This window comes from Camelus dromedarius, chromosome 15, assembly GCF_036321535.1.
Source record: "Camelus dromedarius isolate mCamDro1 chromosome 15, mCamDro1.pat, whole genome shotgun sequence".
Taxonomy (NCBI): Eukaryota; Metazoa; Chordata; class Mammalia; order Artiodactyla; family Camelidae; genus Camelus; species Camelus dromedarius.
In genome coordinates this window covers 24,269,740-24,287,668 of record NC_087450.1, presented here as the reverse complement: position 1 = coordinate 24,287,668, position 17,929 = coordinate 24,269,740, and the positions used below count along the sequence as shown (strand labels likewise).

The 17,929-nt window shown below is 35.0% G+C and overlaps 1 protein-coding gene across 3 annotated transcripts in view; it reads right to left on the bottom strand.

Annotated features, from left to right (window-relative positions):
- RTN4 (reticulon 4) overlaps nucleotides 1-17,929 on the bottom strand; it is a 71,944-nt gene that overhangs the window by 40,365 nt on the left and 13,650 nt on the right. The window contains exons 2-3 of one of the 3 annotated variants that reach the window (XM_031467041.2): nucleotides 9,203-9,259; nucleotides 6,097-8,508 (exon numbers count right to left, since the gene is read on the bottom strand). The exons of 1 other annotated variant lie outside the window; for it this stretch is intronic. In XM_031467041.2, the coding sequence (XP_031322901.2) occupies nucleotides 6,097-8,508; nucleotides 9,203-9,259 (2,469 nt within the window). The remainder of the gene's footprint in view (nucleotides 1-6,096; nucleotides 8,509-9,202; nucleotides 9,260-17,929) is intronic. One more of the 3 variants, XM_031467043.2, reaches the window with a different exon arrangement.

The window sequence follows — 17,929 nt, the reverse complement described above, 5'->3', positions numbered from 1 at the left end:
GAAATAGTTAATTTCAGGCTGAGGCAGAGTGGACAAAAGATGAGCCTACAATGTTTTGCTATGCTAGAAAGAAGTTCTTTCTTTTCCACTCAAAAAGAAAGATAGCTCCATGTCCTTGAGCCAACTTGAAGGGGAGCCCTCCAAATCTGGGACAATTTACAACCAAAAAAATTAAGTATAGTAATGAATTATAAACCACTGGGGGAAATGAGAAATTTATGGATCCATACTGATAATTAATTAATTAATTGGAAAAGGAGAGCTCTTAAGAGTAGAATGCCAGGGTTGACTGATAAAAGTGGAGGAAGTATCAGAACTGAAAAATCATTTTGAAAACTTAATGGTAAAGAATGAATCAAACAAGAATCATCAACAGATACTAAATCTAGGAAGGAAACTCTGATGGAGGCCAGGATATATGCATGGTCTTGAAGTGTCCCCATCAGACTGCTTATTAGTTGTCAAGGAGGAAGAAAGACAGTAATTATACAAAAAGGAAATGAGGAACCACCGTGACCAGATGGTCTAAATTAACCTTATCAATGAGGGACTGACAGTAAGTACTTCCAGATAGATACCATAAAGAGGGGCACTACATCATCTTCATTTTGGCCATGAATTCATAAACTCAACCTAATCACTAAGAAACATCAGACATGCAAAATGAGGAATGTTCTACCAAAAAGGGAGAAGGGAAAGGGCCTGTGTTCTTCAAAAATGTCATAAGAGATAAAGACTGGAAATATTCCAGATTCAAAGAGCCAAAAGCAACATAACAACTTAATGTAAAACTTGGCTTTTGACTGGACCTTCCAGTAGAGGACAATATAAAGAACAGTATTGGGTCAAGTAACACAACTGGAATATGGGTGGTAGATTAGAAAAAAGTATTTTATCAATGTAAATTTATAAAGTTAATAGCTGTGCTGAGGTTATGTAAGAGAATGTCCCCTTCTGAAGTACTAAGAAATAAAACAGAATGTATATAACTTACTCTTAAATTGTTCAGAAAAAAAGGATGTATCTATGTATCCATATTCATAAAAATAGATCATAAATAATAAAGCAAATGGGGATATGTTAGTAGGTAAATTTAGATGAAGAGTATAAGACATTCTTTGTACTAGTTTTTTGCAATTGTTTTTAAGTTTGAAGTTATTTCCATATGAAAGTTAATTTTTAAAAAGCAATTATCTTTTTTTTAAAGTCTTCTAAATGATACCACAGGTTTAAAAAAAAAAAATCTGCTTAATTCCAGTCACAGAAAATTTAGCATATAATGTATCAAACTCTCCTTCAGCATAGATTGGTTTTTCAGTTTAGTTCTGAATAAACCTGAATGTTTCTTTTCACTTAAGTCACCCAGGGCCAGTCTGCAAATCCATCTAGGTCCCTAGTTTCAAGTGAGGAGGTTTCTATATACTGACCATAACATACATATATATACATGACATACATATATATACATACACATGTATGTGTGTGTGTGTGTATGTGTGTGTATATAAACCTATGTGTGTGTATGTGTGTGTGTGTGTATATCTGCCCCAAATATACCAAAACAGGATCTGGAAAACTTTAATCATATTTATATAAATAAACAGTTCTCTATGTTTACTCACAATTGTTAACTGTAACTTTCAAAGGATTCTCTCTTTGTGAAGCCATTCGTAATACCCCAAAGAAGAGCTAGCCTCTCTGTTCCCTTAGTGTGTGTTGATGGTCTTCCACTTCCAATCATTATATACTTATATTCCTAAACCATCAGTCTGTGACAAACTGAGACTTCCATGTTTCATCTGAGAAAAACATTTTAATTGTCATCTGGTAGTGCTGCCTATCAGTTAACTATTCCTTTCAGAAGTTTCATTATCTGGACCTATAGTAGTATAAATCTACACAATAATTAGAATATTCTAACTTATACATTTTTATTTAAAATGAGTGGAAAGTGAAAAATTAAAGTGCCAGTGATAGCCATAATATATTTTAAACAAAAATGGAAACCATCAGGGTACCAAAAACAGATCTTTAGCTACAGATTTTTTTTTAAAAAGTAAACAGAGAACATACAGGAAATACTGAGCCTCTAAACAATAAAGTACAGTGAAAGAAAAAGAACAAATGTTCTTAATTATGAACTGAGAAAAAGCAGCATTTATATTTAATTATTAAGAATAGTTTGATAAAATAACTTTATCAAGGCAAAAGAGGAAGACTAGTATTCATTTTTCTCATAACAAGTTGTATTCAAAAATATCAATAAGGTATCAAAGTCTGCACCATAATATCCTGCTCATTTGTCTTACAAAATCAGTCTTTCTTCTCAAAATTAAAACAGAATTCTGTCTACAAATGTCATTTCAAGAAAACAAGGAGAGCAAATTGGAGCTAATAAATTATCTGAGGAAGTTTTATTTATTATTTAATACTTATCAATGTTTTCATGTTTAACTGTATATTCAATAATAAGACCCAGAATCTTTTTTTAAAAACACCTAAATATATCATAAACAAAGATACAGAAAATCATTAGTCAAGAATAGAGCCTTCCAATGGTAATCCTGTCAGTCTCTTGCTGCATTTTGGTACATGTGACTTCATTAACACTGAGCCCACATTTTCAGGAAGACAGGGAAGCACCTGTACCCTTATAACACATATTATAATGTTTAGCTATGTTCTTACCAGTCTGTCTCCATCAGCTGACAAAGTTGCATGAGGGCAAGATTTTGTCTTAGTCTTTATTCCCCCCCACACACACAATTAGCACACTGCTTAGTATAAAGCACACTAAACTACTTACCTACTTAAAATTAAGTCAAAGAAACCATCAAGTTGCAAGGACCTAATATAATCCCCTTCCTTTTACAGAAAATGAAACTAACCTCGAGACAGATAAAGTGGTTGTCAGTGGTACAGCCAAGACTAAAACTCATGTTATCTATATTATTTTTACTACACCACACTGGTTTCCCTTTCCATGACTTTTGTAGAGTAGACACATTTAGTGTATCCAAATAATTTTCTATTCTCTGGTTAGCTGCTATGATAGTTCATATCAAAAGTTTGAGTAAAAGCAGCATAGGTCACAATTTCTCACAGAAAAGACATTAGTAACTATTTTGTAAAGAACTATTATAGCAATAGTTCAACTATTGCTTATACTTCCTTATTCAATCATCCCCTACTTGGTCTTCAAAGGCTCTGCCCTCTTTTCTTTCCTTAATTCTAAACTGGCTACAGGCCAAGATCCTAGGTCTAGTAAAGCCAACCCAAGAAAAAGCTGACTTCTGAAATACCTGAGTGCCCCCATGTACCAGAGGACTGCTAGCATTAAGTTTTGAGAGGGAGTGTCAGGGTAGAGGGAACTGGACAGCACAGGCTGTTAAAACAACTGCTCACACATCACTGCTTATCCGTGGTCTTCACCCATGCTTTCATCACCATGCTGCTCTGGGCTTCCCAGACGCTTCCCTACTGTTCTCTCCTATACCACTTGGCTGTGCTGTTTGAAATCCCCATTCCCCTATGAACCACCTCTAACCTTCAATGTCTTTCGTGAATATTCCTGCCATTTTACGTCCGTTCACTAAAACCTGGGTCTTCCCTGAGGATACTGCTTTCCCGTGGAACTCTCTAAATGGAGACTTTTTATTCTCCTATACACTACGCACCAAGAGAGAGGAGGAGAGGCCAGTGCTCTTCTTGTTCACCAATGCTGTTTCCAGACTACTATTTCAGGGCGCTGGGCAAAAACCTTAGCTATTTAGCTACGTCTTTCTTTCCTTACTGCTTCTATCTACCACCCTGCCAGTTGCTTCACTGCCCTTTACCAAAGTCTCTTGTCCCTAGCTCCTAACCTTCTTTTCCAACCCAAGTCCTGCCATCATCCTGGGTGACTCCAATGTCATGTGTAAGAGTAATCCAACATCCTGGCTTCACAGTTTACTTCACCTCACCTCTAGCAACCTCTGCCCCACTCAGTTTTAGCCCTTGCCTCATGTCCAAACCCTGGACATTATAATCAACCTGGAATTCTAAATTCAACATCTAACACATATATACACACACATAATCCTACTTTGACCACACCTCCTATCATTCTGGTGTTCGTATTTTCACTCCTACTACTCTTGCTTCTTAGATCTAATTTAGAACTCGAGTTCTTTGACCTTCTACTTTCTTATCTATCAACTGCCTCTCCTCTCCTCTTTATATTCTTCAACTTAGATGCCACAGTCCAGCACATCAAACTACGCTTGCTACTATCCTTAACTCCTTTGACTCATTGTCCTTCTCTGGGCCCATCTAACAAAACACAATCTTGAATTCATACAAGCATTTACCTTCTCTGAACCCATACCCAGGCGATTGGGCACAGTCAAAGAAAAGTCACCCTACCACACAGACCATCCTTCAACCTTGACTGGGCTCCTAGTGCAATACCTTTGCTTCCCTAGTCAGAAGGTATCTCAGATCTCCACCCAAGCATGTTCCAGTTCATTCTCAACAAATGACCTAACATACTTTTTTAAACAATAAACACAAATCATCAACTTCCAGCCATAAAACCCTAGCAGTATCAACAGCTATACTTTTCCTTCCACTCACTACAAGTCTTTCAAAATCCTTCTTCCTCTATATAATTTGTCCATCTAAATTCTATATCTCATTCCATCCCCTGCTGACTAAGTGCACCTTTAATCAGACTTGCACTCCTACCTTCCTCAACCTCGTACTTTCCCTCGTGCCTGCTAACACTTTCTCCATTCTCAAACTTCTTAAAAATTGTCAACATTCAGTAGTTTGCTCAAGTCCCATTCGTGCCTCAACTCAACGCTAGCCCAGCCCACTCACACTACCTGCCACTGACATGACAACACCTTCCTTCCCTTTTGACAAATTCCTAATCCTTTTCTCAACTGAGCTCTCTTGTATTTGATTATGTTGACCAATTCTGCTACCTTTAAATCTTCCTCTTCCCTCTGATCTCCCTAATTAATGTCTGTGACTTTTAATTACTATCTCTGAGCCCATAGTAAATATACACACAGCCAAGGTCTCTCTCAAGAGCTTCATATGTACAATATCCATCATTCTTGGATATCTCTTGGTACCTTAATAGCAACATTTTCAAAACTGATTTTTGTCCCATTAAGCCCATGTTATTTTGTTATGTTCCCTAACTCAGTTTCTCATACTGCCATCCATGTATTTGAACACACAAGGAACCCAGATTTCCTGGTTAGTAAGCTTTAACTCCACCACTTATCTTGCATGTCTGATTCCAATCAAAAACTAAGTACTGTCTCCTTGTTCATCCCACTGTCTCAATTTTCATCAACTCCTCTTAGACTATATAAACAAACTCTAAACTGGTCTCTATGCCACTAGTACTACCTATCTTCAGTACATAGATATATTCAGTAAACACACAGTAACCACTACATATTTTTTTATAGAAAGCACATCTAAATTAGAATGCTAAATAAAAAACACATGTATAATTCACTTTACATAAATCAGGTATGTGGGAAATGTAGAGTCAAAAGAAAAATGAGAAATCAGTACTTTTTAAAAGAATTCATAATAGCATATCTCAATTTACACTTAACGAAATGTCTACTACTCAATATGCTTATCTTTATATCTATTACTGGAAGTTACTGCAGTATATTGAAATAGAAATATGTTACAGAAACCTTTCATTAAAAATTTAAAATAAAGGAATTTCTGGGAAACAATAAATACATCTGACAATATTCTGTTTTAATACCTCTTGCTCTTCATGCTATCAGGAAACACTGAAGAGAACAGACATTGAAGCCAATTCTAACAAAAATTTTTTTCTAGTTCCATGGTACAATATAAAAATGACCAATGAATAATTATGTGGAAAAGTTAAGAGCAAGGATGAGTGATGAGTGCAAGAGTACAAAAAGCACTGAAACGTTTAACTGAGGCAGTGAAAAATTCTTATCAATGTGATATATATTAGACATTAGAAATGCAATATATTACATAAAATGTAATGGAATGTTCTATAAGTCAAAAGGTGGTAAGAAAACACAAAATAATGTATGGATTGATTACCTGAAGTTTTACTGAGCTCTGCTGAAAATATAGCAGATGGCAATCTGTTCTCTTTCTCTATATCAGAAGGAAGTTTTTTCTCAGCTTCTTTCACAAGAACTTTGGGTTTAACTATACTGCCTATTTCTGTTTGAGCAGCCAAAGGAGAAACATCTGGAGGCAGTAAGGGCACCTTTGAACTATCGGCCCTATCTTTGGAGAAATCATCTGGAACATGACCTTTATCTTCATCTTTAGGTTGTACATTCTTGAAAGGTAGGTCATGGGGTAATTCTGAGCAAGGCAGTAACACAGCTTCATCTTGGACATTAGCAATTTCACTTTTGTGGGATACATCTAGGTCAGTGTATTCCCTGGCTAATGTAGGAGAAGAATCTGCTTTAGAACTGTCAAATGTAGGGAACTCATCTATAATCTCAATTGGAGATGAATCTGAAAATGTTTCACTATCTCTTATTTTTGCTTCCTTAGTAATGAATAAGCCATCATTTGAATAAACTGCAGTACTGAGCTCCTCCATCTGCAAAGGAATTTTCTCCTTTTGGGTCAATGTTGAAACTTCATCAGGTGGTAAGGTATCTTTTGTGGTATCTAAACTGGGCTGAAATGATTCCAAATATGGCTTTCCCCCTTCAGGTGATGGCGAAGTACTGAGTTTTCCCTTGTTTTCATGTTCTATTATCATTGACTGGGATGAACTTTCAGTGAGGTTTTCCTTCACAAGTATTACAGCTTCATCTTGTTTTTGTGAAACTTCAGGTATTGAATCATCACTAAATAAGTCAACTGGTTCAGAATCAGGTGAAGAATCTTCAACTAGCTCAGAATGATCAGGCACCGGCTGTGCAACTTTTGCTATTTCTGAATAACTAGAGAAATCTGGAGTTGGTTCAGTAGAGAGCTTTGTTTCTTTAATTAAATCACATGCAATAGATATATAAGGAGCTTCTGTTTCTTGAACAGCTATACTAATACTTTCAGGCTCTTTAATTTCTTCCTTTATTCCTGGTGCTTTTTGTAGTGATACACTCACAGCCTCTTCATATGGTGGGGGATTTTCAGGCTCAAGTTTTATGCTTTCATAATTAACTGAAGGAGGAGCTTCTAATGGTGATGAACTGGGCTGCACTGCAGAAGCACCAGCACCAGGCACTATAGAATTTAATGGTGCTTCCATAACAATGTCAGGCAAAACTGGCGAAGGAGTAGCTTCAGATTCTTCAAAGGACGGGCATAGTTGTGCTACAGGGTAAAGTGACTCCTGCATAGCTTCTGAAGTTTGAACTAAGTCCATTTTTGTTTCAAAGGCAATTTTTGTACCTGTAGCTTCATTCAATTCACTTTCACATGCTTCCTGTACTAAATCTGGGGTTAGACCTTCAGGCATGTTTGCCACTACTTCCTCAGTCACCTTTGATAAATTATCTGTTGTAACATAATCTGTCTTACACTCCTGTGTTGCCGCCAGGAAAGGGTCTGATGTTTTGGTGCTAGCATTCTTCTCTGTTACAATTTGGGCCTTTTTTTCTTCTATTTTCTTTTCATCTGTCTTATTTTCTGAAGTAGGATCTTCCAACAAAGGAAAAATGTTTGTTGAAATGTTTTCAGTTGTTGCTGGGGTAAAGGGAGCGCATGTGATATATGCTCCTGAACCATCTTTTATAGCTTCTGGTGTACTGGGAAAGGAAGTATCGTCATTACTGCTTTCACTATCTTTTTCATGATTTGTTTGTTCAAGGCTATCTGAAAAACGTTTCTTATCCATTTTACTTTCCAATTTGCTCTCTATATTACCTCCAACAGCCAACATATCACTGTCTTGCTTATAAGTATCTTTTACTTCCCATACTTGCTCAAATGGTTTGAAGTCTGCATATTCCTCCCTCAAAGGAGCTTCTGCTGCAATTCCTTTTTCATTAAAACTGTCCTTTGTTTTTTCTGGAGACATAACTCTGTCTTCTTTAACTGATTTGGTAAGGACTACAGGTAACTCCTGCTGACTATGAAGGATTTTATTACTAACTAAGTCCTCTTCCTCATCTTTATTCTTCATCATTATTTCTTCCCTAGGATATGCTACGATTATGGCAGATTCTGCTTTTGGGGAGCCACTAAGTGATGATCCCATTTCTGAGTATTCCAATTCTGAAAACTCGGTTAAATTTCTGTCTACAAATAGTTTTTTTGCCTTCTCAGAGAATTCTTTAGAAGCTTCATCTGAAATTTCTTGAAGCGTTCCTTCAGTAGGTAGTACTGCTGGTAAATTACCAAGGTATTCATGTTCTTTGAAAGAAGCAGCTGAGAGAGACAGAGAAGGAAGAGAAGCAGCAGTTTCAAGCAGGACAGATGGAAAATCCTCTTGACCAGTGGAAACAGTGTTACCTGGCTGCTCCTTCAAATCCATAATTTTTTCTGTGACCATGGACAAAAAGGAAAGTTAGAGAATGCCAGTGTTCTCAGAGGTAATCCAAGTTTTATGACAGATTCAAAATAGTGTTAGTAAAGACTTACTGTTAACTAAAATTAAATGCTAATTAACATTTAGTTAATAAATAATCATCAAGTAGACTGAATCGTTACTGAAAAAAATTAAAACTATTGTCAATAAAACATGTGCAAGACTACAGAAGCAATTATATGCCATGCAAAGACATCAAGTCTTTGAGGAAAACCTCACGTACAATTAAATGAGAAAAATTACTTTTAACTAGTTTGAGAGGAAGAAACAAGGAATTGAGAAGAGTTTGGTTGACAGTATAGGAAAGAAAGGGTCCTGGATAATTAAATGCCATAGACTGGCATTCATTTCTATGAGAGCCTGACAACTATAAGCAAGTGAACTACATTTGGTGACAATGACCAGTCAATATGTAAACATAAATCAAGGGTCCAAGAATTCCTTACAATTTCCAATTATTAATTGGGTTTCTACCCATTTCTCTCTTGGTCATAGCATATAAAATGCAAATTTCAACTTTGTCGGTAGATAAACATTCTTGGAACCATGCTGATTTTAGTATATTCAAAATACTAGGCACAGAGTTAACATAACTAAAAAGTTAAAGTTAGAATACACAGAGGATAAAGGCTAGCAGGAAGAACTTGCCTGCAGAGGAGTGTATCACAGGCTCAGATGCAGCAGGAAGAGCAAAAAGTGTCTCATCTGAAAAACAAATAGAATATAACCTCAGGAGAAATAAAGACAGAGTTGAAAGGAGACTAAAGATAAGAGGAGCAAGCAAGGGGTTCAGTTTGTAATGAGTTAAAACAAAACTTTACCTACAGAGAAAAAGCCAAGACAGAAAAGAAAAAGTAGTACCATTAGTAGCATCATTAATCCAGATTAAATTATATATATTATAAAGCTGATTAAATGATATCTATAGAACCTAACATTTTTCAACAGGCAATGTGTTTATGTTAAAGAAACTTCATAAGCCAAACTGGTTTTAAGATACTAAATTTCATTTATCATACTGCATCCAAAGCTTTTACTCACATTTTCAGAGAGGTAAATTATCTTACCATTATCAAGCCAAAAATTTAAAAGATGCATTTGAATAAAATTAATAACTACTCTTGCTTAATCTTTTTTTACTGGCATTATTCAATTCAGAAAACACTTTCAGAATTCACAAATATTCTCTACTTGTTATTCTAAGTGATTTACATGCAAGAACTCATTTTACTCCTTTCAACCCTTTGTTGTTAAGTGTTATTGTTAACAGCCTCCATTTAACAGATTAAAAAAAAAAAAAAGTGACAGAGAAGTTAAGTAGCTCACTCAGTAAGTAGTGAGACTCAGGCAATTCAACTCCAGAGCCCACTTTCTTAACCCCATATGTTATACGCTATAAATTGAATACTTGTGTTCCCCCAAATTCATTATGTTGAAGCCCTAAGATCCAATGTGCTGTATTTGGAAATGGGGCCTTCAGAGATAATTAGGAATACATGAGGTCATGAAGGTGGAGCAACGGTCACATGGAAAGGTCATATGAGCACACAGTGAGAAGGCAGCCACCTATAAGCCAAGAAGAGGCCTCAGAATGAAACCTAACTTGCCTACACTTTGATCTTGGACTTCCTAGCCTTCATAACTGTAAGAAATAAAATTTATGTTACTTAAGCCACTTAGTGTATGGTATTTGGGTAAGGCAGCCCAAGCCAACTAATACTCTGTATATTGATATATTAACTTTGCACGATGCCATTTTATACCTGCAGTTGGGATAGCTTCAGCTAAAGATCTGTGGTTTACACTAAAGAAAGGCCTCTAGCAAAAGACATTTTGAAATAGCCTGAGTGATGACAGGAGGTATTCCTTTAGTATAGACGACCTAACAAATCTGAACACTTCTATCTGGAAGAACAAGCTAGACAAGGCTGATCAATAGAAAAAAAATCAGAGATGTGACTATCATGAACACAGACTTGCCTTCCAAGGGCATTCCTCCTGTTGAATAGGTGAGTTAAATTCACAATGTCACATAAACTTTAGACAAATTCATACTAGGCATGATGTCATATCTAAAGGATTCTTAGATGAGGTGGTAAAGGGAAATCCATTTAAGAGTCTCCTGTAACCTAGAACAATAGGTTGGACGGGCCACTCATCCAAACCAGTAAGACATGCTGCCTTATGAGATTTTATAAAATGTACATATATGTAGATACACTTATATATCATAAAAGTTACCAAATCCTAAGGCTAAAACACCTAAAAACCCTTTATTTCTTGTTTTGAAAAAAAACTGACTTTGTTCTTCCTTTTTCTGTTAAAAAAAAAAAAAAAAAAAAAACCCTAACTTGACTTTCACAACTGAATAAACTATTTTATAATCAGAGATCCTATATTAAGTAAAAAGTATAACATTCTGAATTACTGAGATATGTTATATATACTTATAATACTAGGCTTACAAGAAAGATAAACAAGTCCCCCTTTCTATGATCTACTCATAACGCCAAATTCTAACTACTGAATGAAATTAAAACCTTAGTCATCAATCTCATTTGTGCTGTCTGAACAGAGCACCAGAAGAAATAAATAGTAAGGATTTAATTATATGTACAGTAAGTAAAAACATAATGGTATGTTTTTTAAAAACTTACCAAGTTTTCACTAAAAAATAGGCAAAAGGGAAGCCAGAGATCTCCTATTAAGTCTTTCCTCTACAGCCATCAAATTAATACTGCTAAAAGGATAATTTTATATATTTTCTTGCTTGAAAACATTTAAAAGCTCCTGGTTATACATTGAGTTATACCAAAAACAGTCAGATATGAGGCCCTGCACAATATAGCCCCAATTTACCTGTCTAAACTTATCTCAACAGCTCCTTACATGTCATCTATGCTAACCAAACTTCTTCCTAACCAAACCCATGCTTCCCCCTCCTTCATATCTGAATGTTGACACCCAGTGAAGTTCAAATTCACCATATTCAGCCTCACTAATTTTCTTTAAAACTTATTTTAAGTCCTTACCTTATTTTTGTTAATTTCCCACCACATTTCCAGTTACCTAAGCTCAGAGAATGAACTTATCCAAGGTCACATAGCTTAAGTTAATGACAAAGCTAGAAAATTATAATTTAACTTTGTCACTATAATCAGATATACAATTATTTGCTTATTACCCTCAGTAAAATGAATAGAATCACTGAACTACCTATAATGACAGTATGAAAAATGCACACCATTCACAAAACAAAAACATTTTCCAAATGATCTATTTTCTCAAATTGGCCCTAATGCTAGGTTCTTTTCCTTACCTAAACCTAAAACTACAATATAAGTTTAGACTGTTTCAGGGCTACATATTTTGAATGCTAATTACTTCCATCACGTAAGAATCAGTTTCAAAATTATTCACTAAAGAGATTTCTTTTATTTTTTTAAAGTAAATCATTATTTTAAAAAGTAAAAATGGCATCAGTTTTAAGTTTATTACTGCTCAATTCAAAAAACACGTATGCTATCACAATCTCATCAATGTCCACACATTCTTATACTGAGTATTTTCCTTGAAATTGTTCACTTTAAAATTTATTAATCAAAAGTATAATTGGTCAGTAAAATCATACCTAATTTAAAGAACAAGGAAAATAAACTACATTTAATATCAAATAGAAGAACTGTGCTCTTAGCTAGAAAAGTAATTTTATCAGGCTAACCCAACATAACTGTAAAAGCGGGCAAAATGTATGAAGCAACCATCCTGAGACATTGCACCACAGGCAGTACAAGGGTGTGATTCCTGAGAAGAGGGATGCACACCAGAGGCTTTCTGTCTGGAGGCACTTTCTGTTTACAGCACATGGAAGAGGGGCCCAAGAATACTTCACTCTTGCTGAGCTAAGGAGGCTGTCCGGAATTTGTAGGGCAGGGTGACATACAAAGGAAAGTTTCAGAGAAAAAGAAGCTCCAGAAATCTGGATAGAGGTTCCCTTTAAAACTTTGGCTGAATACTATGCTGCACATATGCAGCCCGAGGCTTACTAAGACCCAGCAGGCAAATCTATGATAGAATTGTGAATTGAATGGGTATTCTGGAGGTCAGACTGTGCTGGAAGACCTGACCTAAAAGTTTTGTATGTTTGACAGAATTCGCCAGTGAACCCATCTGTTCTTGGACTTTTGTTTGCAGGGAGGTTTTTTTCTTTTATTGCTGATTCTATTTCACTTCTAGTGATTGGTCTGTTCAAATGATCCATTTCTTGATTCAGTTCTGGTGGACTGTATGTTTCTAGAAACTTGTCCATTTCTGCTAAGTTGTCCAATTTATTATCATATAGTTGTTCATAGTATTCTATTAAGATTTTTTGTATTTCTGTAGTGTTGGTTGCAATCTCTCCATTTCATTTCTTATTTTATTTGTGCACTCTCTCTTTTCTTCTTGGTGAGCCTGGCCAAAGGTTTGTCAATTTTGTTTATTACTCTTTCAAAAAACCAGCTCTTGGTTTCATTGTTTTCTTTTTTTTTTTTTTTTAATTTCTTACTTATTTCCTCCCTGATCTTTATTATTTCTTTCCTTCTGCTGACTTTAGGATTTGCTTGTTCTTCTTTTTCTAATTCTTTTAGGTGGTAGGTTAGGTTGTGTATGGGGAATTCTATCAAACATACAAAGAAGAGCTCATATCAATCCTTCTCAAACTCTTCCAAAAGACTGAAGAGGAGGGAATACTTCCAAACTCATTCTATGAAGCCACAATCACCCTAATACCAAAGCCAAACAAAGACACTACCAAAAAAGAAAGCTATAGGCCAATATCATTGATGAAGATAGATGCAAAAATCCTCAACAAAATATTAGCAAATAGAATCCAACAACACATAAAAAAGATCATACATGATCAAGTTTGGTTCATCCCAGGGACACAAGGATGGTTCAACATACACAAATCAATGTGATACACCACATCAACAAGAGAAACAACAAAAAACACATGATCATCTCAATAAATGCAGAAAAAGCATTTGATAAAATTCAACACCCATTTATGATAAAAACTCTTACCAAAATGCGTAGGGAGGGAACATATCTAAACATACTAAAACTTTTTATGACAGACCTACAGCCAATACTCAACAGTGAAAAACTGAAAGCCTTTCTGCTAAAATCTGGAACAAGACAAGGATGCCCACTCTCACCACTTCTATTCAGTATATACTGGAAGTCACAGCCATAGCAATTAGACAAGAAAAAGAAATAAAAGGGATCCAAATTAGAAGAGGTAAAATTGTCATATGCAGATGACATGATACTATATATAGAAAACCCTAATGGTTCCACACAAAAACTATTAGAACTAATAAAAGAATTCAAGATTAACATACAGAAATCAGTGGCATTTCTTTATGTTAACAATTAAATATAAGAAAGGAAAAGTAAAGAAACAATCCCTTTTAAAATTGCATTCAAAAAAAAAAAAAAAACTTAGGAATAAATCTGACCAAGAAAGTGAAAGACTTATGTGGAGAACTACAAAGCACTGACTAAGGAAATTAAAGATGACTTAAAGAAATGGAAAGGTATCCCATGTTCTTGAATTGGAAGAATTAATATTGTTAAAATGACCATACTATCCAAAGCAAACTACAGATTTAATGCAATCCCTATCAAACTACCCAGGACATTTTTCACAGAATTAAAATAACCCTAAAATTTACATAGAATCACAGAAGTCCCAGAATTGCCAAAGCATTACTGATGAAAAAGAATGAAGCTGGAGGAATGATCCTCCCTGGTTTCAAACAATACTACAGAGCTACAGTAATCAAAATAGCATAGTATTGGAACAAAAACAGACATATGGATTAACGTAACAGAATAGAGAGCCCAGAAATAAATCCACAAACTTTTGGTCAATTAATCTTTGACAAAGGAGGCAAGAACATACAATGGAGTAAAGACAGTCTCTTCAGCAAATGGTGTTGGGAAAACTGTACAGCTGCATGTAAATCAATAAAGTTAGAACACTCCTCACACTACACACAAAAATAAACTCAAAATAGCTTAAAGATTTAAACATAAGACACTATAAACCTCTTAGAAGAAAACATAGGCAATACATTATCTGACATAAATCGCAGCAATGTTCTCCTAGGACAATCTACCCAAGCAATAGAAATAAAAGCAAAATAAACAAATGGGACTTAATTAAACTTACAAGTTTTTGCACAGCAAAGGAAACCATAAGCAAAACAAAAAGACAACCTACGGAATGGGAAAAAAATTTGCAAAAGATGAGACTGATGAGGGCTTAATTTCCAGAATAAATAGCTCACACAACTTAATAAGAAGAAGACAAACAACCCAATCCAAAAATGGGCAGAAGACCTAAACAGGCAATTCTCCAATAAGGCATACAAATGGCCAATAGGCACATGAAAAAATGCTCAGTATCACTAATTACCAGAGAAATGCAAATCAAAACTATAATGAAGTATCACCTCACACCAGTCAGAATGGCCATCATTCAAAAGTCCACAAACGATAAATGCTAGAGAGGGTGTAAAGAAAAGGGAACCCTCCTACACTACTGTTGGGAATGTAATTTGCTGCAGCCATTATGGGAAACAGTATGGAGATTCCTCAAAAGACTAAAAATAGACTTACCCTATGATCCAGAAATCCCACTCCTGGGCATATATCCAGACGGAACCTTAATTCAAAAAGACACATGTACCCCATGTTCATAGCAGTACTGTTTACAATAGCCAAGACATGGAAACAACCTAAATGTCCGTCGACAGATGACTGGATAAAGAAGCTGTGGTATATTTATATGATGGAATACTACTCAGCCATAAAAAATAAAATGTCATTTGCAGCAACATGGATGGACATGGAGAATGTCATTCAAAATGAAGTAAGCCAGAAGGAGAAAGAAAAATACCATGATATCACTTATATGTGGATTGAAAAAAAAAAAAAAGACAGACAAACTTATTTACAAAACAGAAACAGACTCACAGACATAGAGAACAAACTTATGGTTACTAGCCAGGGAAGGGGTTAGGAAAGGATAAATTGGGAGTTTGAGATTTGCAGATACTTTTATACATATATATATTAACAAGTTTATACTTTACAGCACAGGGAATTATATTCAATATCTTGTAGTACCTATAATGAAAAAGAATATGAAAATGAATATATGTATGTTCCTATATGACTGAAGCATTGTGCTGTACACCAGAAATTGACACAACATTGTGAACTGACTATAATTCAATAAAAATATATAAAATAATAATAATAGTAAGAAAAATAAAAGTTTTGGCCAGCCAGAGCGGAGACCTCATGAACACCCCAAGCATAAAAATGAGATTCCAGAAAAGGCACACATTAAGAGTGGGACTGCTATATACATACAGTAAGGGATACTTTGGCCAAGAGTCAGTAAAGTGTGGTTCATGGGCCAAAGTTGTACCAGAAGAAGTCATGTCCATTCATGTGATGTATTGTCTATGGCTACTTTTACATTATAAAGGCAAAGATGAGTAGTTAAGACAGAACCTGTATGATCCACAAGCCTAAAATATTTACTTCTCAGCCCTTAAAAAAAAAAAAAGTCAGCCAGCAACTGCTCTATACCTACCCTAACTTTAAAATCAAGACTTGAAAAGATCAAGATGATTTGCCAGCAAATCAATTGCCTGCCAGAACAAAACTACCACCACATCCATGACAACCAGTACCAAGCAAAAAATTACTGGACATGAAAAGCAGCAAGAAAATGAGCATAAATAAGAAAAAATAGCCAATATAAACAAAGAGTATAAATGTTAAATTAGTGAATATTAAAATGTAAATTAAAATAGCTTTAAAACGTCCCTAAGTATGTCAGTAAAAAACAGACAATGAGTGAATAGAAAATCTTGTAGAGAAACATGGACTAGAAAAAAAACCAAATGGAAATGCCATAACTGAAAATTACATTAATCAAAAGAAAAATTCACTAGATGAGTTTAAAAGCAAACTGGACAGTGGAGAAGAAAAGATTAATGAACCTGAAGAAAGAGCAAGAGAAACTATCCAAACTGAAGCATAGTAAGAAAAAGAAAAAAAGAAAAGGGAAAAAAAAAAGAGCTGGAGGAAAAAAAATGAAGACTCAATGACCTATGAGACAATCAATCAGTTAAAGTATACACATAACTGGAGTCCCCCAAAAAGACAATAATGGCTGAAGCAAGGAAAATTTTAAGATATAATGGCTTAAAATTTGACAATTGTGATAGAAAATACCAATCCATAGATACAAGAAGCTCAATGAACCCCAAGTAGGATAAACAAAAACCCACAAAGATGTACTTTGTAGAGATCAAATTGTTGAAAACCAAACACAGAAAAATCTTAAAACAGAGGAAAAAGTCAGGTGAACAACAAAAAGAATGACCCGACCTATCACTGGAAACAATGCAATCCAAAGAATACTTTAAAATGATAAAAATAAATAAATAAATAAAAAAAAAAACAACTGAAAACGTAGAATTGCATCCAGTCAACCCTCATAATTCAGATTTCTTAATTTGCCAATTGGCCTACTCACTAAATTACCCCAAAATCAGTACTTATAGCAGTGGACACATGCAGAGCAGCCAAGCACTCCAGTCCCCAACATACATTCTCAGGTGAAGTCAATTAAGGCAACCCTATACCTTCTTATTTTGGCTCTCAGACTGTAAACAAGTTTTCTTTTAGCAGTCCATTTAATGCCTTGCTGTTTGGATTTTTATGCTTTTTGTTTGTGATTCTGGTATGACCCCTAAGCACAGTGCTTAAGTGCTGTCTAATGTTCTTCACCACAAGAAGGCTGTAAAGTACCTAACAGAGGAAACGTGTGAGTGTGTGTTAGATACGGTTCATTCAGACCTGAGTTACAGCACTGTTGCGCCTGGCCTTGAGTTCAATGTTAAAGAGTCAACAATCTATATTAATGTATTTCTTTAAATAGAAACACACCTAAAACAAAGTTATATACTGATCAGTAACAAAAATGCTATGAGTAGAGGTTCACAGGAACCTAACCCTGTTATTTCCCCTAGAGACGATTCAGTATCTGCTAATTCAGTGTTTTCCATGACTTTATAGAACATAACTACCACAAATAACAGTTGACTGTATTCATCAAAAATATCCTTCAAAAATAAAGACAAATTATATTATCAGATAAACAAAAGATAAAAACAAAAACTGTAATTATCACCAAGAGACTTGTACAACAAGAAATGTTAAATGAAGTTCTTCATGATGAAGGGAAAGGAAATCAGATAGAAACCTGACTTTCATGAAGGAATGAATAAAGGTAGAAATGGTAAATAT